Raw genomic sequence first — 18324 nt, forward strand, 5'->3', positions numbered from 1 at the left:
GCCCATCGCAGAGCATTGTGTCGAAGCTAGCGCCGGGACTGCATCAGCGACGGCCGCCCAGGTCTCTGGCCAATCTAATCACCACCAGTCCAGTAGCGCACCGCACCCTTCCTGCCCACTCGCCCTCGACACCTCTTCCACTGGCCCCGTCGCGGCGCCAACGTCCGCAAGCCTGCGATCGAGTAACATTGGCGTCGCTCTGGGCCCAGCTCTTTGTTCAGCCCGAAGCCCAGTTGAGATTCTGCATTGTATCATGGTGCTGTAGTCTAGTGTTCCACACGGCGAATGTGCTACACCAGGCACCTTGCTGGCTTGCCTCGACTGTCCAGTTTCTGACACTGGGGGTTCCCTGCACCCACGTAACCCGTCCCTCACAGACCTACCTAAACCATCCCTAAACCAAGCAATCAATCAATGCCTTTTATGACCTAACCTGCGAGCTCTCACATACTGTACTCTCCCATACCAGTAGTGCTGCTGTACTGTACCGACTGACTGTGTGGGAAGTAAACCTGGGTCCTCCCGTCCCGCTCTCGCATCCCTTTCGCCGCCGCAGAGTTTACCTACCTGTCTGTTGTTATCACACACCCTGACCAGTCTATCTACCCGCCTTACCTAGGTGCCCGAAAGATTTGCCTGTGTGCGATGCCCACTTGAAAGACTCACCGGTTGTCTTCACCATCTCGTCGTGGACCGCCACTTTCTTCGACTTCGCTGTGTACCGTCTTCATGTCTTCGTGCGCCGCATCGACTTGATTTCCCAACTTAGTAGCGAACCCACACTATGCGCGATTCGAGTCTATGCGAAGGCTGTCTGCCTCTAACTTTAATTTACCTTCGCTGCACGACCGTCGGTCAGTCCATGATTGGAGACTCTACTCTGGTCGTCCAGTGCACCCGCTGAAAGGATGATTTGGTATCTCCTTTATCCGTTCCGAGGGTATGTTACCGCTCTCGTCCTGCTTACCGTCCCATCCCATTGTAGCATCGTTGACTTTTGTGTGAATCAAGAACAACCGAAGCTCCCGTTTTAGATCCGAGCCACCCACTGCGCAGTGGCTTTACGCGATACGGTAGATATGCCGCCAGCCATGTCCTGAGCACATTATTGATATCTGTTGCTGTCGCCGCCGTTCTCATATATCCTTTTCCGTTCCTCTACACCACCGATTTTACCAATGGAGCGTCCAGTCTTCCTCATCATGTCTGGACAGATGCCCATCTCGTCGATGAGAAGACTCCTTGTGAGCCCGATGTCATCATGCGATCTATTTGGGTCCATGGAAGTTATTTTCAGGCACTTGAGAAGGATGTCTTGCTAGGAGCTCTTGAACTGCAGGATGAGCTGCTAGGCCCAACCGTCAATTTTAGTCCGCGCCTGAGTCCTGACAGCCTGGAAAGACCCGCCGAAGCAAGCAAGTATCTCACGTTTAAGCAACGGGATTCATTGCATGTTGTTAACGGTCTGACCAATGAATCATGGTTCTTCCACTCACCTTTGCAGTATTGGTCTTGCTCCTCTGATATTATCGAGCAAGACCACGATATACTCGCAACGGTAAATCGGAGGAAGAATCAACCCACTTCGGTCAACGTCACCTTGAGGCATTCGATTGTATTTGCCGGAAAACGTTTCGAAGACCGCCAACTAGTCGCTGCCGACGCCTTGGTTATCACCTTGATTCACCGCCGAGACTCTCCTATGGGCTCTATCTGGCAAGAAAAGGTGCAAACCCTTGCTAATAGCATGGCACATAAGTGGAGAGTTATTACACCTCAAGATGGAAGACCAAGCCAACTTTACGAATTTCAATTTCGCCTCATGTCTCAGGTAGATGCCATTCTATTGGGCTCAGCCTACTCACTTGTCCTCCTATATTTCCTCTTCAGCTTGTCCAAGCTGCGAGCTGTCAAATCCAAAGTGGGTTTGATGGTCACTGTGGTAGTGCAAATTGCTCTTGCCATTATATCGAGTTTTACTATTTGTGCCATACTCAAGATCGACCTATCGAAAATACCACGACTTGGCTACCCTGTAGTCATTTTCTCAATGAGTCTAGAAAATATTTTTCGGCTTATCAACGCGGTAATACTCACCCCTTCAGAAGACAGTTCGAGTAATAGAATCGGCCACGCCTTCGGCGAAACGGCTCCGATTGCGCTGGCTAGCGTTGCTCAAAACTTGCTTATCCTATTCGGTCTCTCGCGAGTAGTATCATCAGGGGTGTCGGCATTTTGTACCTTTGCTGCCATCGCGATCGTATTTGATTTCTTCTATTTGTCAACATTCTTCTTGGCCGTATTGAGCGTTGATGTGCGCCGAACCGAGCTTAGTGATGCTTTAGCCAAAGCCTCTACCCGGTGTCATCGACCTTCTCATGATACCCAATCACGTCAAGCATGGCTTGATACTATGCTTCAAGGGAAAATAGCCATGTCAACACGCATAGCAGGTACCGCAGTCATGGTTGGTTTCGTTCTGATTGCACAGTGGCACTTTTTCGAGAACGAGAGTCTGGTCAAAATATTCCGCAGACTTCTCTGCACCACGAACGAGCATGATGACATGGATCCGGCTCAATCATCGCTCCTCGTCGAGGTCCATCAAGCGAGGAGCCCTACGTCATGGCTTAGGTTGCAAGACCACGAAACTGCTCGCGAAGTTATCAATATCATCAGACCTGCTGCTTACAGTTATACTGCTAGGGTGTTTGATCCATATATATTTGTGCTCAAGGGATCTGACCGAATGCTGTCAGCCCATGAGCCCCTATTCTCACCCGCTATTTACGATTTCGTTCGACACCAACTTACTCCATTCCTGGTTACAGTCCTCCTCGTAACTGCGCTTGTGCGACTTTTGATGAACTATCTGCTTTGGGACCAATTATCGGACACCGAGGTACTTCAGTTAACACAGGATTCGCTCCTCAGTGTCAAAACTCTGCATGGAGGACATAGGCTTGATGTTGCCTTAGTAACAGCATCTTCCGCTGGTCATCTCGTATCTGTGGGCCTCGACCGTGTCGTAAGGGTTTGGAATGTCAAGGATGGCGGGTTCAATTATGCCCTGGGTACAGAAAAGAACTCGCCTAGAATACCATTCCCAATTTTGGCTATGTGTATTGAAGACGAATTTGGCTGGCTTGCTCTATTAACTGTCGACCGCGTGTTATTATGGAATTTAATCGACCTTCGATGGGGGCCTTCAATTCAGGTAGAACCTTTCCGACACAAACCAGAAGTGTTTTTCTTTGGGAATGATGATTGCTCTACTATCCCGCCGTTAATATTGGTACGCCGGGATGGTGTCATTACGGAACTAAGACCCGAACTGGGAGAGACCAGCAGCTATATAATACCAGAAGAGGGCGCTGTTGCTTCTGTGGATGCGCTTGCCGAGAAAGGTGAGTACTCTGGGCCCCCTTTTATATATTAAGTTTCACACTGACGTGTTGTCAAGCATTCACCCCAAAGATCATGGCTTCGACCAGAGAAGGTCAGGTTCATCTTATAACTCAAGATGGATACGACTGGGTGTCTAGTGCCATTAATGTTGGCCCACACCACTCTATCAAAGAGAAAGAATTTATTTCGATTCAGGCACTACCTGAGTTGAGTTTCTTCCTTATTATACGATCCCAGACCGTGGATCTAGTAGACTCGCAGACTCATAGGGCCATCTATACCTTCAAAGTGGACCCGATACAGCCAAAGAGCCTCAAAGCATTCCATTCAAGACCTAGGCGAATGCGATGCGGTTCGGTTGCCTTGTGGAGCTTTACAATTGCGTATCTCAATGCATATACTCGTGATCTTGTGGTGCAAACGTACAGTCCACAGAACGAGGATGAGTCCCTATGCTTCTGTGACCCTGAGTCTCCCTCACGCAAAACCTGCTGTCCATGGAGACGTGCTAAGGAAACAAGGCGCATCATCAAGAATCCCGGAGTCTGGTTGGCCCTACCGTCCGGGATCATGGTAGGTGTCAGGAAGAAACTACCACAACACCACTTCACAAATATTCATAGTTTTCCGCCATCACCGCCACAGTCAAGTGGTCTAAGGAATCGCCGGCACAATCATCACCATCATCACCATCACCACCACCATCACCAGGTTGCTCCGCCACAACACGCCCACGACGATTGGGAAGTCTGGATGTTCTCTCACTTTGGCGGCAAGCAAGATACATGGGAGACGGCGCCACTCTGTGTGGAAGGTGATGACGGTCACCTCTTCGTGACTCACCTCGGCCCGATGTCTAACGTTGGTAGCTCTAGCATCGTTGTTGGGCTCAGTAATGTCATTAAAGTTATCACCGTTGGCCAGGAACGCTTCGATACCGAGGATGTCCCTGGTCCTGGCAGCGGCGTACCAGCTGTGAGCAGTCGAAGGCGTAAGGGACCTTCAACTCTCAGGGCTAGGCAACCAGCCCCCTTCAAGTGCTGCTAGCCGCCAGCTTACGTTGAAAAGAGAAAAGTCACATTCTTTGTATATATTTCTTTTATGTTTGTTGATTGGGACACGGAAAACCAGTGCGCATAAAATGGGTGCGCGTACATGAGATATGACGACAGCATTTTCACATAGGTTCTTCGACATACTTAATACCGACGTGGATGAACAAGGACCGAGCTTTGGGGGCATATCATCTACATCTATACATAGCATCTACATGGACGGCGGGTTGGTCGGCAGGACTGTTTATAAGGAAGGGAAAACCGGCGCTCGTGGATCGCAATATCCGACTTTTAGGTCCCGGATTTTTTTGTTTTTGAGGAGACATGGGATACTGGGAACTTGAAAGGAGAACAGACTACCTAAGGAGTTGGCGCGTCCCATAAGTATACTACATACCCTTTGTGAGCAAACGGCGGCACTGTTGAAATATAGAAATTCCGTCTGGATTTCGCCTTGTACCGTTGACACATTGCGATACATAAGTTAGATGGTACAACTCATCTTAAAATGTTGCCAGATCCTTTGCAGGATGTGATACCTCGTTTGTTCATATTTCATGAATAGACTATAATAGCAACATTGCAATGTATGGGACATGGAAGACATCACAGTTCACGTTTAATCATCAGATCATATTTTAGTGGTAAAGACATCAACTCGCTTCGTTTTTTTAAGCCATCTCGGGAATTATCAGTTCATACCAAAGTAAGCAGATACTCATTACAAATCATGTCGAAAATATGGTGAGCTTGAGTTACTAACGCAAGAACCATTTCTTATGGAACAGGTGCCTGGGAGGGGAGTGCTGGAAAGGAGTCAGGTGTACTGCAAGGTTTCACGTGATGTCGATACACTGTACCTACCTAGACTACATATGTACATAGGGAACATCGTATATCTCTAACACCCGGCATTTCATAAAAAGTTCAAGCTTGGATCGGCTACAACCAATCTTCTCATGTATGTGTGTATCTAGGACCATAATTCTACCCCTGCTATGCTATCGCAGGACGTCCGGGGATAAAAAAAATCGATCGATAATGAACCAATCGGGGACAAGGGCTGTAGTTGAGCTTTGACGTGATTTGCAAGTTTCACAGTTTTTGATGCGGGAAGTATATATGTATGTATGTATGTACTTATGTAGGTAGACAAACAGATCAGATCGAATACTTGGGGGTGGGGAGGGAATTTTCGGTGAGGGTTGTGGACTCGGATACGCCAGGTCGATGTCGATATGGACGGACTGCTGGTCTTGGACTACACTCACTGCCTAACCTACCTACCTACCTACTCTGCTGCGCAGCACAGGTAGTAACAGATATAGTATACCTACCTCTAGGTAGGGAAAGGGGAGCGAGGTAGGTTGACTAACACCACATAACACAACATCCATCCATCGATAGGTAGGTATGTGGGTACGGACGGTAGATTGGTTGTTTGGCCTGGCCTTTTTCACATGCGACCAACCCCGCCTTCCACTTCCTTCCCCAGCGCAAAGCAAGGAATCCGTCCGGCTCATCACGGCCTTTTCGGCGGCCGCCTATCGTGATTTTCGCTTTTTCCCTTCGAGGGCGACGCGTGCTTTATGCCATCATCACACCACATTTATTAACTGCACATTCTACTGCCGTATGTGAGTATGTGTGTGTGTATGTATGTATGTATGTACGCGGGTAGGCAAGCAAGCAAGCAGGCGGGCAAGCAGGCAGGCAGGCGGGCGGGCAAGCAAGGAATCTGGCGGTGAAGCCGCTTCGACGGGTTGCATGAGACGGAACCAACCACTTAGCATGTGCGGTCTAGGTCGGTAGTCAGTGCATCATGGTGGAGGTGCGCGACTTGGTCCGACCCTGGAAAGGAGGAGACTGGCTGGCGGTCTCTTTTCGCTGGATTTTGCCACCTGGCACTGTCGGTTCAGAACAGCTGTCTTGCTTAAGAGGATGTTATGTCATTATGTAGGCAGATTCGGATTGTCTAGACTCTTCTTGGTCTCGTACCTGTGGACTAAAATAATAGGTAGATCAGGTGGCTGGGAGGGACGGGGGGAAGAAAAAAAAAAAACGGTTCATCCTGGTGATTTTACCTGATTGGCCAATTTTTAATAGCTTCTTTGTGTGAACGAGTCCCAGTCGCGTGGTTCTATCAACGCTCCCCTAGCTTGAATACCTAGCTTCGATGGGTATGTCTCCCGCTGGCCGCGGTCAATACATAACTTCAGCGTGCGTGTCTTTTTTCTGTCACGGTATGTGTAATTGCCTGCTTTTTTTCGCATTAAACTTGTTATTAACAAATGGGCGATAAGCTGACATCTCTATCTCGGAGAATACCTGCGTAGGTTGCATTCTCGCGGTGTGGTGTAAGACACGCTTCTTGCATGCTTCTATGTAGATGGCCAAGTCCAATCGATGCAATTGAATGCATCTAGACTGCCCACGAGGTCGAAGGTACATATGTAGTTATGACAATAGTAGAAGATGTGGTTTGTGAGGCTAGTTTGAGAAATGAGAGCGCGACCTAGGAAACACTTTTAAAAGGCGATTGTATATGCAAGTAGGTAGATAGATAGGTAAATACACATATTCCCAAATTAGTACGCGGCCCAGGTAGAAGGATCAAACGTCCCCCAGTCCCTTGCCCGGGTAGACCCAAGACCATCTCTGACCATCTTAAAATGGAAAGCCAGGGATTTGTTTTTGATCAGTTCGATCAGGGGGCTCTTCAGCGCGATTGTAATACACCACTTGTCAGGGTTTCCGTATTATCGTCAGGTTCTCGCAAGCCGCTGCTTCATCTTCTCTGCTGAGACTGCGCCAACGAAGTCGCTATAAAACACCTCATCAGATTTCCATAAGAGGTACCTACCTACCTACCTTGATGTAGGTACCGGGTACCTTTACTTAAGTAAGTACTCACTTACTTAAATGGACTAATTTCCCCTTTTCTCATTGGCTTCGCGTCCTTGGGAGTCCCTTGCACCTTCTCTGTAATTAGCTGCTTACGGCCATTCACTCAATACATCTCCTGTCAAATCACGTCACTTGTTTTCCTCCCTCGTCACAGATTGATACCTATCCATTCGACTTACACGCAAGTAAGTGTCCGGCCTGTCTCCTTGCTTCATGCTTCATATAATTGATTCAAGTCATTCATGTCCAATTCGATACCTAGTTCAAGCTTCACGCACTACCGACACGCCTAGTCGACAGCACAGCCTCGGCTTCGAGTCTAGGCGCGTGGCTGACCCAAAGGGCTGCCTCCCCAGGCTCTTCTTCCACCACCAGACACCGCATTTCCTGGGAACTGAACAACTCATCTTGCATCCTCATAACCCGTCCCCATTCGCCCCGCGACCATTCATCCTGGACAAAGTGCAATTCCTCCGGCCTATGACTTGCCCCAGACAAGTGTTACAGTGTTACAGTGTTACATGGCCATCTACATAGTAGCCGCATACCTGCTACAACTACTTACATATCCCTGTTTGTTTCCCTCGTGGCTGTCGACGTTCGCGGTGGATCTGGTTCTGCCTCCGTCTCTGTAGTTCATGTGCATTTGCCTACATCCTCGTCGTTCGTCCGGCTCTGCAGTTATATATCACTTCCAATGCCATATCCTGCCACAAGCACGTGTTAAAGTAGCCCACCTTCTACTTCTACGTATCTGTGTCGGCCTGGCTCCGGGTTTGCCTCGGATTAGGCTAGATACATACATGTGTCCGGACCCGATCCACAGACTCTTTGCCATTCCCATTCCTTCATAGTCTCATCATACCTACTTACTGTAGTATAGGTAGCCTCATATGCGGCCTGCCATGAGACCTGCATACAGCTCTACATACATAAAGTACATACCAGATCCAACAGGCTTACACCACCGAGCCTGCTGACGTACCCTATTCCCAGTTGTACCATTCTCGCTTTATTTTCTTTATTTTCTTTCTGTTTTGCAAGACGCGTCGTTCCATCATCCACGCCCGAGTATGAACATGGCTCCCAGATCAATTGCTTGCTCGGCATCTCACTCATACTGAAAGTAGGACTTTCCTAGTCTCGGCGCCTCTTCTGAGGGCCGCTTTGTAAGAATAACCAAAGCCTCACGGGCCTGACAACGCCTCAGTCACCACAACACGCGCTTCGTGTTTGGCGACTCCACACAATCTCCGAATCCTCAACCTACTGCGTCACAGCCGTTTTGACGGCGATTGGCTTGGGATTTCTCGCCTTCAATCCTGGCAGTTCCCTGACGCCTCTGGTGGAGTCGCTCTATATACTCTCCGTATTCATATCGCTACCACACGCCTCTCTAAACTACGGACGCCGAAATGCTTCGCGACCTTGCAAGAGTTTCTACCCCGATTCTCATTCACCCTCATCAGCCTCAACCTCACACTTGCCGCGTTCCCTGTTTACGCTGAAAATACTGGCCTTTGAATTTATTATTGGCCGCTTTACTTCAGCCTCAATTGAATTGTAAAACCTTGATTTCCCTTCTTGTATCATATTGGTCAGTACAACCCAGTAGCGGGTGCTGTTGGCGCGTTATCGCAGATAATACCCTAGTAATATGTGCAACTAACTTTGTGCGATCCTAGTGCGCTTGTAATTTCGAATGTTTAATATTGCCCGGTTCTGACACGTCTGTCATTTTGTGGCGTTAGTCGAGCACTCACCCTCTCCAGGGTTGCCCTCGCAAAACCTAGTATAATTACAAGCACCACGCGACGTCACAAACCTGTGTATCGGTGGTAGCATCTGCGTGGTCGAATTTTCACGCTCCTTGTAGGAATACCCACGCACGTCTCGCTCTGGGTTCAATACATCTGGCTTGATTGCTTCACTCACGGATACACCTACTATCTATCTCCTTAACAGGTGACATTCCGGCCTGTGTCATTATTTCGCTTCAGGAATAGAAGCGACTCGGTTCAAACATCATTGTATTTCAACACTAGACATTTGCGCCGGGGGATTTCTCTCAACAATCTCGCAGTGCTGGAGTTGATGCTGCCAGAGGAGGATCTAACTTTAATCAGGTATGGTTATTTCCTCACGACGGAATTGGCGATGTCCCTGCTTTATTGCACCGGCTCCGATCTTGTCACATCACCCTTCTCCACGTCACTTTTCTCTGTTTGCCTTAGGCTGAACATATCTGGACGACTGCAAGTCTGCGCCATATGCTAGTTCCGTGCTTTCTATACGGCCCCCTTCAATGACCAAACCTCATTGGAACTTATTCTTATGCACCTGGGACTAATAGCGGTAGAAAGATTAGATATTCTCAATGGCTTCGTCCGAGGTAGACCGCAAATTTCTCGGCAATTTGGCAAAACAAGTCGAACCGAACAATGCACTCCTTGCATCTATGCTATTCAAGATATTAGGTCTACATATCAACTTGACGGAGCAGACGGCGAAAGCACGAAAGCAGCGCAAACTGGATACGTCGCGGACGTCAGAATCACTCGAGTTGTATTTCCACATAGTATGGCTTGCACGGGAAGGTCTTATCATGCTCGAACAATATGTACTTCCGATGGTTGGAGATCACGGAGAGCTCAAGGTACTTGCGTTCAAGCTTCGAGCTTCATTCTACCACATCTTTGTGCTTTTTCATAACAACCCCTCCATATCTACGATGGGCGTCAACACTTCAATCCCAGGTATTCCACCAACATCTCGACTTGATAAAGGTAAAGGGGTCGAGAGACACGACACTATCTCTGAGTCAGGTCGATCATCCGTACAGCCGACGCACCCACTAGAGGGAGGTCCTGTAGGACCTCCACCGGGTTTTGGACCAAAGCTTCCCGAACCAGCTGGAGCATTTCTGCTGCCGTCAGTAGACTATAGGCCTACGGCTCACGAGTACTTCAAGCAAGCCATAGCCCTAGCCGATAATCTTCTATGGGGATCGCACTCTTTGCGACTGTCTGTTAAGACTGAGTATGCGGCTTTTCTATACGAGTGCTTACACGACGAGGCAGGCAGCCGCAAGTTAGCAAAGGATACCATTGCGGAAGTCTATGATGCCTCAGAAGGCATGGACGACGACATGTTTCAAGATGCATGTGATCTCGTCACTGTTTTAGGGAAAATGACGAAACGTGGCTTAGAGCCAGATAATCCACCTCGGAGTAGTGGGCCGAACACAGGCCCTTCGACTACCTCAAGGTCAGGGCCTCCGGCAATACCTGTTCCCGCCCCTATTCCTGGGGCTGGCATGGGCAATTTCATATGACACCACAAAGGACCAATACGAAAGTACTCCTCGCACTAGATTTTTCAGCGGCTAGGCTCGCCCCCATCTTTGAGGGATACATTCACCTGTGACCTCTTCCTTGCGCTCAACCCCTATAGCAATACCAATGACTAACTTTGGCCGGGGGTATGGATTGAGCGTGCGAGGAGGAATCAGGGGGTACTTTCTGCTCCCAGTACAACAGCATACCATACACGATATATCTTCATCACTCATCTTGCATAAACGGAGTTCCTGGGCCAAGGCATAGAATTCGCGGTCGTGCATAGCGCTTGACTTTGGAAAACAAAAACTTACTTGATATCAATACCAACATATCGATTTCCCAAAACATAGGACTGAGTTGGGGCTGAGGGTAAACCCCTATTAGCAATCTGTACCAGATCCTCTACCTAAGGACCTTCTGCCGATAATCGCAGCTCATATTTCCTCTTACGCGATGATACCCACCGAGCGTCAACCTTGATTATGGTTTAGAATACTAGCAGCAACTATTCTGTTAGAAGACATACCTACATGGCCTTAATTGAATTGAGCGGCAGGCAGGCAACAGGAAACAGAACATGCTCAGGCTCATGGGACGTGCCTGCATACTTAATTAGTGATTGGTACTTATCTATCTAAGTATTTATCAGCCCAGCCCTGCTCGATCCAATCTGCTCACCAGCCAAATTACCCGCTTCTTAGCGAGCAAGTTGATCAATTCTTTCACAATACTAGTATGCGCAAATGCGTACCTTTGGTGATCGGGGCATGGTAATTTAGATAAATAGACACATGACGCTCAGAATCAAACTTTTGTCAAAAGACCGAGAAAACTGATGCGATGCAACTTCTGCCGAGCTGACGCATTCAATGAAAAAGGGTTCGCGTAAATATAAATATACCAATCAATCATCTCATAAAGACACTGCGTATAACGTCCATTGAAACCTAAATATGAGAATTAAGACTCGACGCAACTTGACAACGTATTAAAAAATGCATGGAGATATCAAAACTAGGTAGTCAGTGTACAAGATGTGTGATCCCAAGCAATTAAGTTTAATTCACAACTTTCATTGGGGGGGTATAGTGCCACTACATAGACCTCGTCGAAACTCTCTTCGCCGGCCTTCTATCCCGTACACCGTCATCTCTCTTCTATAGATCCTCATATGCGATCTTCCATATACCCACAGAGGGAAATCCCGGCCGATACAAAGACAGGGGGTTTAAACAAGCCAATGGACAGACACCAGGGGAATACCTAGACAAAACCAACCAATCAACCGACAAGAGCAAAACGCAGACTCGCTACCTACTATACGCCTATGCAATGCAATGCAATGCTTGCTTTTAAAACCAACAATTACTCGAAAGGGCAGTTAGTTTGATCCCCGAGAACGCCTGACCATTTACCGATTCCACGCCGAATTTCAAGTTTTCTTGATACTTTGCGGGGAAGCAATTTCAATCTTCCTCGTCGTCGTCAATGTCCCAATCAGCACCAGTCTCCGCCCAGCCGCAAGCCCAGCGCCTGCCACCAGTTTCGCCACCGGTGCGCAGGTCCGCTGCTTGCTCGCGGTCCTCGCTCCAGCACCTTATATGGTAGTCGTCGCCCACGGTGATAAGTTTGCCCTCATTCGTCCACGCGACGGAGCCGACTTCACGTTCATGTCCACGCACCAATGGGGTGCCCATGCGGATGATGGGGATAGTGTCCTTTAGGCGCGCAGAGAGATTGGTCGAGCTATTTGTGCGGAACAGGGGTCTGCGAACGCCGTCTACTGATCTCTTGGAGCTTGTAGAGGACGTGGGACCCGCCGTTATGCCAATTGTTGATGAGTCGAGACTTAGATTGCTCATCATGTCTGAGAGCTCGCTCTGGAAATATCGCTCCTGGGTTGGAAACAAAACTGCACAGCTATCGTTGCTTCCAACCGCGAGAAGCTCGCTTCTGCCATCCTGTGCGGGCCGGACCGCACATTTGATATAAAAGCTAGATGCAAGGAACGAAGGATGTCGGAACCCATATAATGGGCCTAGACCCTGCTGTGTGACGGCATTGTGTCTCCGCCTAGGCGGCTCCCCGTTCCGACACGAGAGTTCCGGTGCATGGCCCAAAATGAGATGGGCTGTTGAGTATGCATATACAGTGTTATCTTTACATAATGCATAGAGTCTAGAGGCATCTGTACCAAGTGCGAGGGAGGATATACCAAATGGGCGCCAGTGGTTATGCGACTCTGGAGGGGCCGTCACAGATAGAGGAGAGGGCACTTTATGGCGTGATGAGTGAATAGATCGGATATCCCACAACTTGATAGACGCATCCGCCTCACATGCAGTCAATAAGAGGTGCTCTTGTCCTGCAGGTAGAAATTGTAGTGTGGTTACTGATACGTCATTCGAGCGGCTTTGTATCTCGCGACGCGAAGGCGTATCACCTGGACCTATCGATGGAGATTGCCGAAGCTGCCGTGACGTACGTGCATGTGCATGATAAAAGCTGTTGATGGCACAACCACGTTTTGGTGGAGGTGCACGGAAAGATAGATTTGTATTCCGGGCTTCCGAAGTTTGAAAGTCCTGCACGGGGCGACTGCATCGCAAGTCCCATATCTGGACACTACCGTCACGGGAAGATGTAGCTAAGACGCTGCTGTTCGATTGACCAGGTTGAAAACGTATCTGCTTGAGGGAAGCTGTGTGCTGTCCGAGGTAAGCAACTGGTGATTGCGTCATCATATCAATGACCTGACCAGTCTGATCTCCAGATGCGGTAGCGAGCAACAAATCATCGTCCGAGAAGTCGAGGTCGATAACGGCATTAGTATGTGCCGTAAACGACAAGTGAATGTTGCTGAAAGGTTCGGAAGAATTGCTCGACGAATCGAGCAACCGTACGCGGCCTTCTTCGTCTCCAATCGCAATAATACCGCTTCGGTGACACGTAGCAGTACAGAAAGGAATGCATTGTCCAGGTCCTTCGTGGCTAGTGCAAGTATGAAAATCGTCTGGGCGGCTATAGAAATTGGCGGTATCAATTCTCCAGTCGGCAGCGGGATAGGACATATATGCATGTCCGGCCCGGGGGAGACCTCCAAGTTCTCGCTGTGCAAGCTGACCAGCTACACCACGGTTAACTAGAGGACGCAGCCGCCTCGGTGGGTATGTTGGTGTCGGGATATCTTCATCACTGTATTCGTCCTCTGACTCGCAGATTTCCTGGCTGGAACTAAGGGACCGGATGGGGCTGAGAAGGCCAGCTTCGAAGCTATGGGAAACTTTGATGATAGGTGAAGGTCGAATTGGTGATGATTCAGGGGTATGTTGTATCTTCCGCCGTTTCGACAATCTACTAGGTGGAAGCTCCGGGTCCTCGTCCTGGGGCTCTTCTTCGAAGAGAGGCTTTAGTGGGCTCGACGGAGCCGGGGTCTGATACCGCTGATTGATGTTGGATGCTCCGAGGTCCCGTAGTGCCTTGCGTGCTGGACTGAGTTGAGAAGGGACTCTTGATCGAGGTGTAAAGAACCGCTTGAACTTCCTAGGTGTAATCGACGGGTCTTTTCGCTCTTTGCCGCTTCTCTGCCTTGGCGGTGAAAGGAGGCGTGAGTTCTCGTTAGATATTGGCGAATTCATGATGCTGGTGCAATAGTATTTCCTATTGTACCCGTCCTCGCTCTCTCTTCTCCCTTCTCTCTCTCTCTCTCTGCCTCTTTCATACAACGTCCAAGCCCAGACTGTACCTATTATATCACCACGTGCGTCAAGTCCAGAGAGCACCCGCCTTTTGATTGAAAGAATGGGATCAAGTATCTTTCATGAGTGGGAATCTGACAGGAAAGCTAAGGGAACACACAATTGCCAATGGAGAATGCTAATATACACGGAGAGTGGCGGGGAGAGGAGGAAGGCCTGGGGCGGGTCTGACCTGGCGGAGCGTGTAAAGTGAGCGTGGCACTGAACACGGCGCGAAAAGACGCGAACACTTTACACGACCATGGGAGGTCGCTGGCTGTCCAATGGGCTGCTGGAATTAGTGAGCTATGACGTTGGACAGCACCGCTCTAGCACTGTGCGCAGGGGGTGCTCCAGTGCTGCTCCAGCCGCTAGCCGCTGCCTTGGGGCATCTTGGGGCGTCTTGGAGCGTGCTGGGGCGTGGATGTGGGGCGATGGATCTTTCTGCTCGACAGGGATCACCGCGCCTCGCACAGGGGTCGTCGCTATCGATAACGAAAAGTCTGGGAATTTTCAACTTCGCTCGTCCTCAACCCGCTATCTCAAGCATGTCGCATCACCAGTTCTCAACGACATTCCTCATTTGAAGTTGAATTTCCCACCAATAGCTGGGGGCCGATTTTGCGGCTTTGCCTCGTTGTTAGAGAGGTCCTCTCGGACGGGTTGCTCACAACCAGGCGGCATATTTCCTCCTTTCGCCATTTGGTGACCTGCCAGTTCTCATCATGGGTTTCCAAAAGAAAACCGGCAAAGGCCGTCTTGACAAGTACTATCGCCTCGCTAAGGAGAAGGGATATAGAGCCAGAGCTGCTTTCAAGTTGCTCCAGCTTAACAAAAAGTACGACTTCCTGGGTTCCAGTAGGGTCGTAATCGATCTCTGCGCTGCTCCTGGGTCATGGCTACAAGTGGCCGCGGAGGCAATGCCAAAAGGGAGTTTGATTGTTGGTGTAGATTTATCGCCAATAAAACCGATTCCGGGTGTTATTAGCTTCCAAAGTGATATCACGACTGTAAGGTGCCGCCTATTTGCCCACGACAGAATGGAACTAACTCTTGGAAAAAGGACAAATGCCGTGCTGAACTTCGGAGACATTTGAAGACGTGGAAAGCAGATACGGTTTTGCATGATGGTGCGCCTAATGTTGGAACGGCCTGGATCCAGGATTCCTTTAATCAAGCAGAGCTCACCCTGCAATCCTTGAAATTGGCTTGTGAATTCCTTGTCGAGGTACTGTCATCACGGATTAGACTAAAATGAAATCAAACTACATGCTAATAATAACTAGGGTGGCACCTTTTGCACCAAGGTATTTCGCTCAGCTCAGTTTAACCAGCTCACCTGGATTTTCAATCAACTTTTCGATCGAGTCGACACGACAAAGCCTCCCTCTTCCCGAAACGTTAGTGCAGAAATTTTCTGCGTATGCAGAGGCTTCAAGGCACCTAAACATTTGGACCCTAGGTTCTTGGATCCTAAAACGGCTTTTGCCGATCTGAATGACACCGCGAACACAGATGAGGCAAAGGTCTACAAACCCGAGCTCAAAAAACGCAAGCGAGGTGGTTATGAGGAGGGCGACTATGCCTCTGGTACTCTGTATCGGGAGGTTTTGGCGTCCGAATTCGTGGAAACCACAGACCCTATTTCAATTTTAGCGAATACCAACCGTCTCATACTGGAAACCCTCGAGCCTACACTCTCGCTAGCCGCCCTTCAAAAAATGCCTGCAACTACAACAGAGATTAGACAGTATTGCTCGGACCTGAAAGTGCTAGGAAGATCTGAATTCAAGAAGCTTCGTAAGTCTTGCAATCACCCTTTTGCCATAGCGATTCGCGGAGACAAACTTCTCCTTTCGGGGGGCCGAAATGTCCCAAGAGCATGCAGAATTCCTGAAACCTTGTTGGTATCATCTGAAAGACTCTGATTACTGACTCTGAGTTACAGTGAAATGGAGACTAGTAGCACGCGAGGCATTTGGGCTTCCCACTAAAAAACAATCGCAACCCACCCCTTCACAAGGAGAAGGAGAAGAAGAAGCAGACGTACAGCCTATGGATGAGGAATTAAAGCTGCAGGAAGATTTGCAGGCTCTGAAAGACAAAGATGTCGCTAGGAGAAAGCGGGAGAAACGAAAGCAAAACGAAAAGAAAACGAAAGATATTCAAAGGGTTCAAATGAACATGATGGCACCCATGGATATCGGTATAGAAAGTGCCACTGTGCAACCAGATATGTTCCAGCTCAAAGCTCTCGAGAAACAAAAGGTCGTTGGCCAAATTGCCAAAGGTCGTATGGCGATCTTGACTGAACGGCCGAAGAAAGATCAAGACAGCGGAATCGGATCTTCTGGAGACACGGATGACGAATCTGATGATCTGAACGATCGCCTAGAAAGAGAACTAGATCAGCATTGGGACGCATACCAGGAGAGGAGACGAAACTATGAAGCCAGGATAAAACGTCGAAAGCAGGAGGAAGATGGAGAGTGGGAAGGTGTATCGGCTGATGAACAGGAGTCCAGCGACGACGACATGGTTGAAGAAAGCGATGGCTCTGATGATGACGAGGATGATGAAGCTCCCCAGCGATTACTCACAGATCTTGATGGTGTGTCAAAGGATGCAGGCCTCTCAAAACGAGCTACCAAATTTTTCGATCAGGATATCTTCAAGGACATCCCAGGTCTGGAGCAATCTGACACCGAGTCCCTGGCAGAAGAAGATATGGAAGATGCACTAGTAGCGAGCAAAACCGAGGTCAAACCTGTAGTATCCGAAAAGCCATCTACGAAAGCTTCGAAACACAAAGTAAAAGAACAGATTTCTCCTACCATTGACGAGGAAGAAGACGAAGATCAAGAGGATGATGACTGGGAAAAGAATGACCAACGTCGCCCAGATGGTAAGCCCAGTATCGACATTGTTACCGCAGAAGCAATGGAGCTTGCCCGCCAGCTGGCGAGTGGGCAGAAAACCAAGCAGGACTTAATCGATGAGAACTTTGATAAGTATGCATTCCGAGACCGCGATGGACTTCCAGATTGGTTTTTGGAGGACGAGGCTAGGAACGAGAAGAAACAAAAGCCCATCACAAAGGAGGCGGCACAGGCAATCAAGGAAAAGATGAGAGCCTTGAACGCTAGACCTATCAAGAAAGTAAGATGCCCTCACCATTAGCGAGGGTTGCCAGTGTCTGAAGCTAACATATTAATGTTAGGTGCGGGAAGCGCAAGCAAGAAAGAAGTTCAAGACCGCTCAAAGGCTCGAAAAGTTGAAGAAGAAGTCAGATCTTTTGGCCAATGAGGAGGGCATGACAGAGAAGGAGAAGGCCGAGAGCATAGCGAAATTGCTCGGCAAAGCTAAGAAGAAGGCTCCTAAGCGGTCGGTGAAGGTAGTAGTCGCTAGGGGTGCCAATCGTGGTATTCAAGGTCGACCCAAGGTGAGCATCCTCGGATCATTGATTTCTCCATGCGTCAAACCAGAAACATTTCTTACTGTTGCGTGGAATTTCTGGAACTCGCGCTCTAGAACACTTGCTGATACCCCAACTCTAGGGCGTGAAAGGACGATATAAGATTGTAGATGCTCGGTAAGTTCCCGAAATTTCTTATCCCCCAGCCTACCTCTGGAGCAAAATGCCTCCTGAACCCTTTGTAGCTGAAATGATAATTGTTGAACCATGTTTACTAATATTTCCTATCTACAGAATGAAAAAGGAAATGAGAGCGCTGAAGAGGATATCGAAGCGGAAGTAGAGGTAAATCTATGGGCCATTTGGTTCTTAGAAGACGCCCCACAAAATAATACAGTATAAAAATGAGATTTTGCAAAGATTACCATGACTTTTGATGACATCCTAATCACAAACGTAGA

General features: G+C 48.8%; 4 protein-coding genes across 4 annotated transcripts; 3 read left to right on the forward strand and 1 right to left on the reverse strand.

Annotated features, from left to right (window-relative positions):
• Positions 1-908: 908 nt before the first annotated feature.
• F5B22DRAFT_647749 (sterol-sensing domain of SREBP cleavage-activation-domain-containing protein) lies at positions 909-4455 on the forward strand (the record flags this gene model as incomplete). The annotated part of the gene is made up of 3 exons (XM_047978920.1): positions 909-940; positions 1012-3407; positions 3464-4455. 3 exons carry the CDS (start codon positions 909-911, stop codon positions 4453-4455), a joined length of 3420 nt encoding a protein of 1139 aa, XP_047829743.1.
• A 5292-nt stretch (positions 4456-9747) lies between these two features.
• Positions 9748-10704, forward strand: F5B22DRAFT_647750 (14-3-3 domain-containing protein; the record flags this gene model as incomplete). Its single annotated transcript, XM_047978921.1, has 1 exon — positions 9748-10704. The coding sequence occupies one exon, from the start codon at positions 9748-9750 to the stop codon at positions 10702-10704; it is 957 nt and encodes a 318-aa protein (XP_047829744.1).
• Positions 10705-11640: 936 nt separating this feature from the next.
• F5B22DRAFT_240996 (WD40-repeat-containing domain protein) lies at positions 11641-14761 on the reverse strand. Its single transcript, XM_047969940.1, has one exon. It carries the CDS (start codon positions 14347-14349, stop codon positions 12178-12180), a length of 2172 nt encoding a protein of 723 aa, XP_047829745.1. The 5' UTR covers positions 14350-14761; the 3' UTR covers positions 11641-12177.
• F5B22DRAFT_240997 (Spb1 C-terminal domain-containing protein) lies at positions 14762-18323 on the forward strand. The gene is made up of 7 exons (XM_047969941.1): positions 14762-15458; positions 15512-15676; positions 15735-16248; positions 16397-17607; positions 17669-17890; positions 18006-18040; positions 18158-18323. Exons 1-7 carry the CDS (start codon positions 15174-15176, stop codon positions 18204-18206), a joined length of 2481 nt encoding a protein of 826 aa, XP_047829746.1. The 5' UTR covers positions 14762-15173; the 3' UTR covers positions 18207-18323.
• Position 18324: the final 1 nt, after the last annotated feature.

This window comes from Xylaria bambusicola, assembly GCF_022495145.1.
Source record: "Xylaria bambusicola strain CBS 139988 unplaced genomic scaffold F5B22scaffold_28, whole genome shotgun sequence".
In the NCBI taxonomy this organism is placed as follows: Eukaryota; Fungi; Ascomycota; class Sordariomycetes; order Xylariales; family Xylariaceae; genus Xylaria; species Xylaria bambusicola.

Excerpts from the sequence above, each read along its gene's own strand:
- F5B22DRAFT_240997 (XM_047969941.1), top strand. The coding sequence starts at position 15,174 with ATGGGTTTCCAAAAGAAAACCGGCAAAGGCCGTCTTGACAAGTACTAT. Across the intron at positions 15,459-15,511 it reads TCCAAAGTGATATCACGACT|GACAAATGCCGTGCTGAACT; the intron begins GTAAGGTGCCGC and ends TCTTGGAAAAAG. Across the intron at positions 17,608-17,668 it reads ACGCTAGACCTATCAAGAAA|GTGCGGGAAGCGCAAGCAAG; the intron begins GTAAGATGCCCT and ends TATTAATGTTAG.
- F5B22DRAFT_240996 (XM_047969940.1), bottom strand. The coding sequence starts at position 14,349 with ATGAATTCGCCAATATCTAACGAGAACTCACGCCTCCTTTCACCGCCA.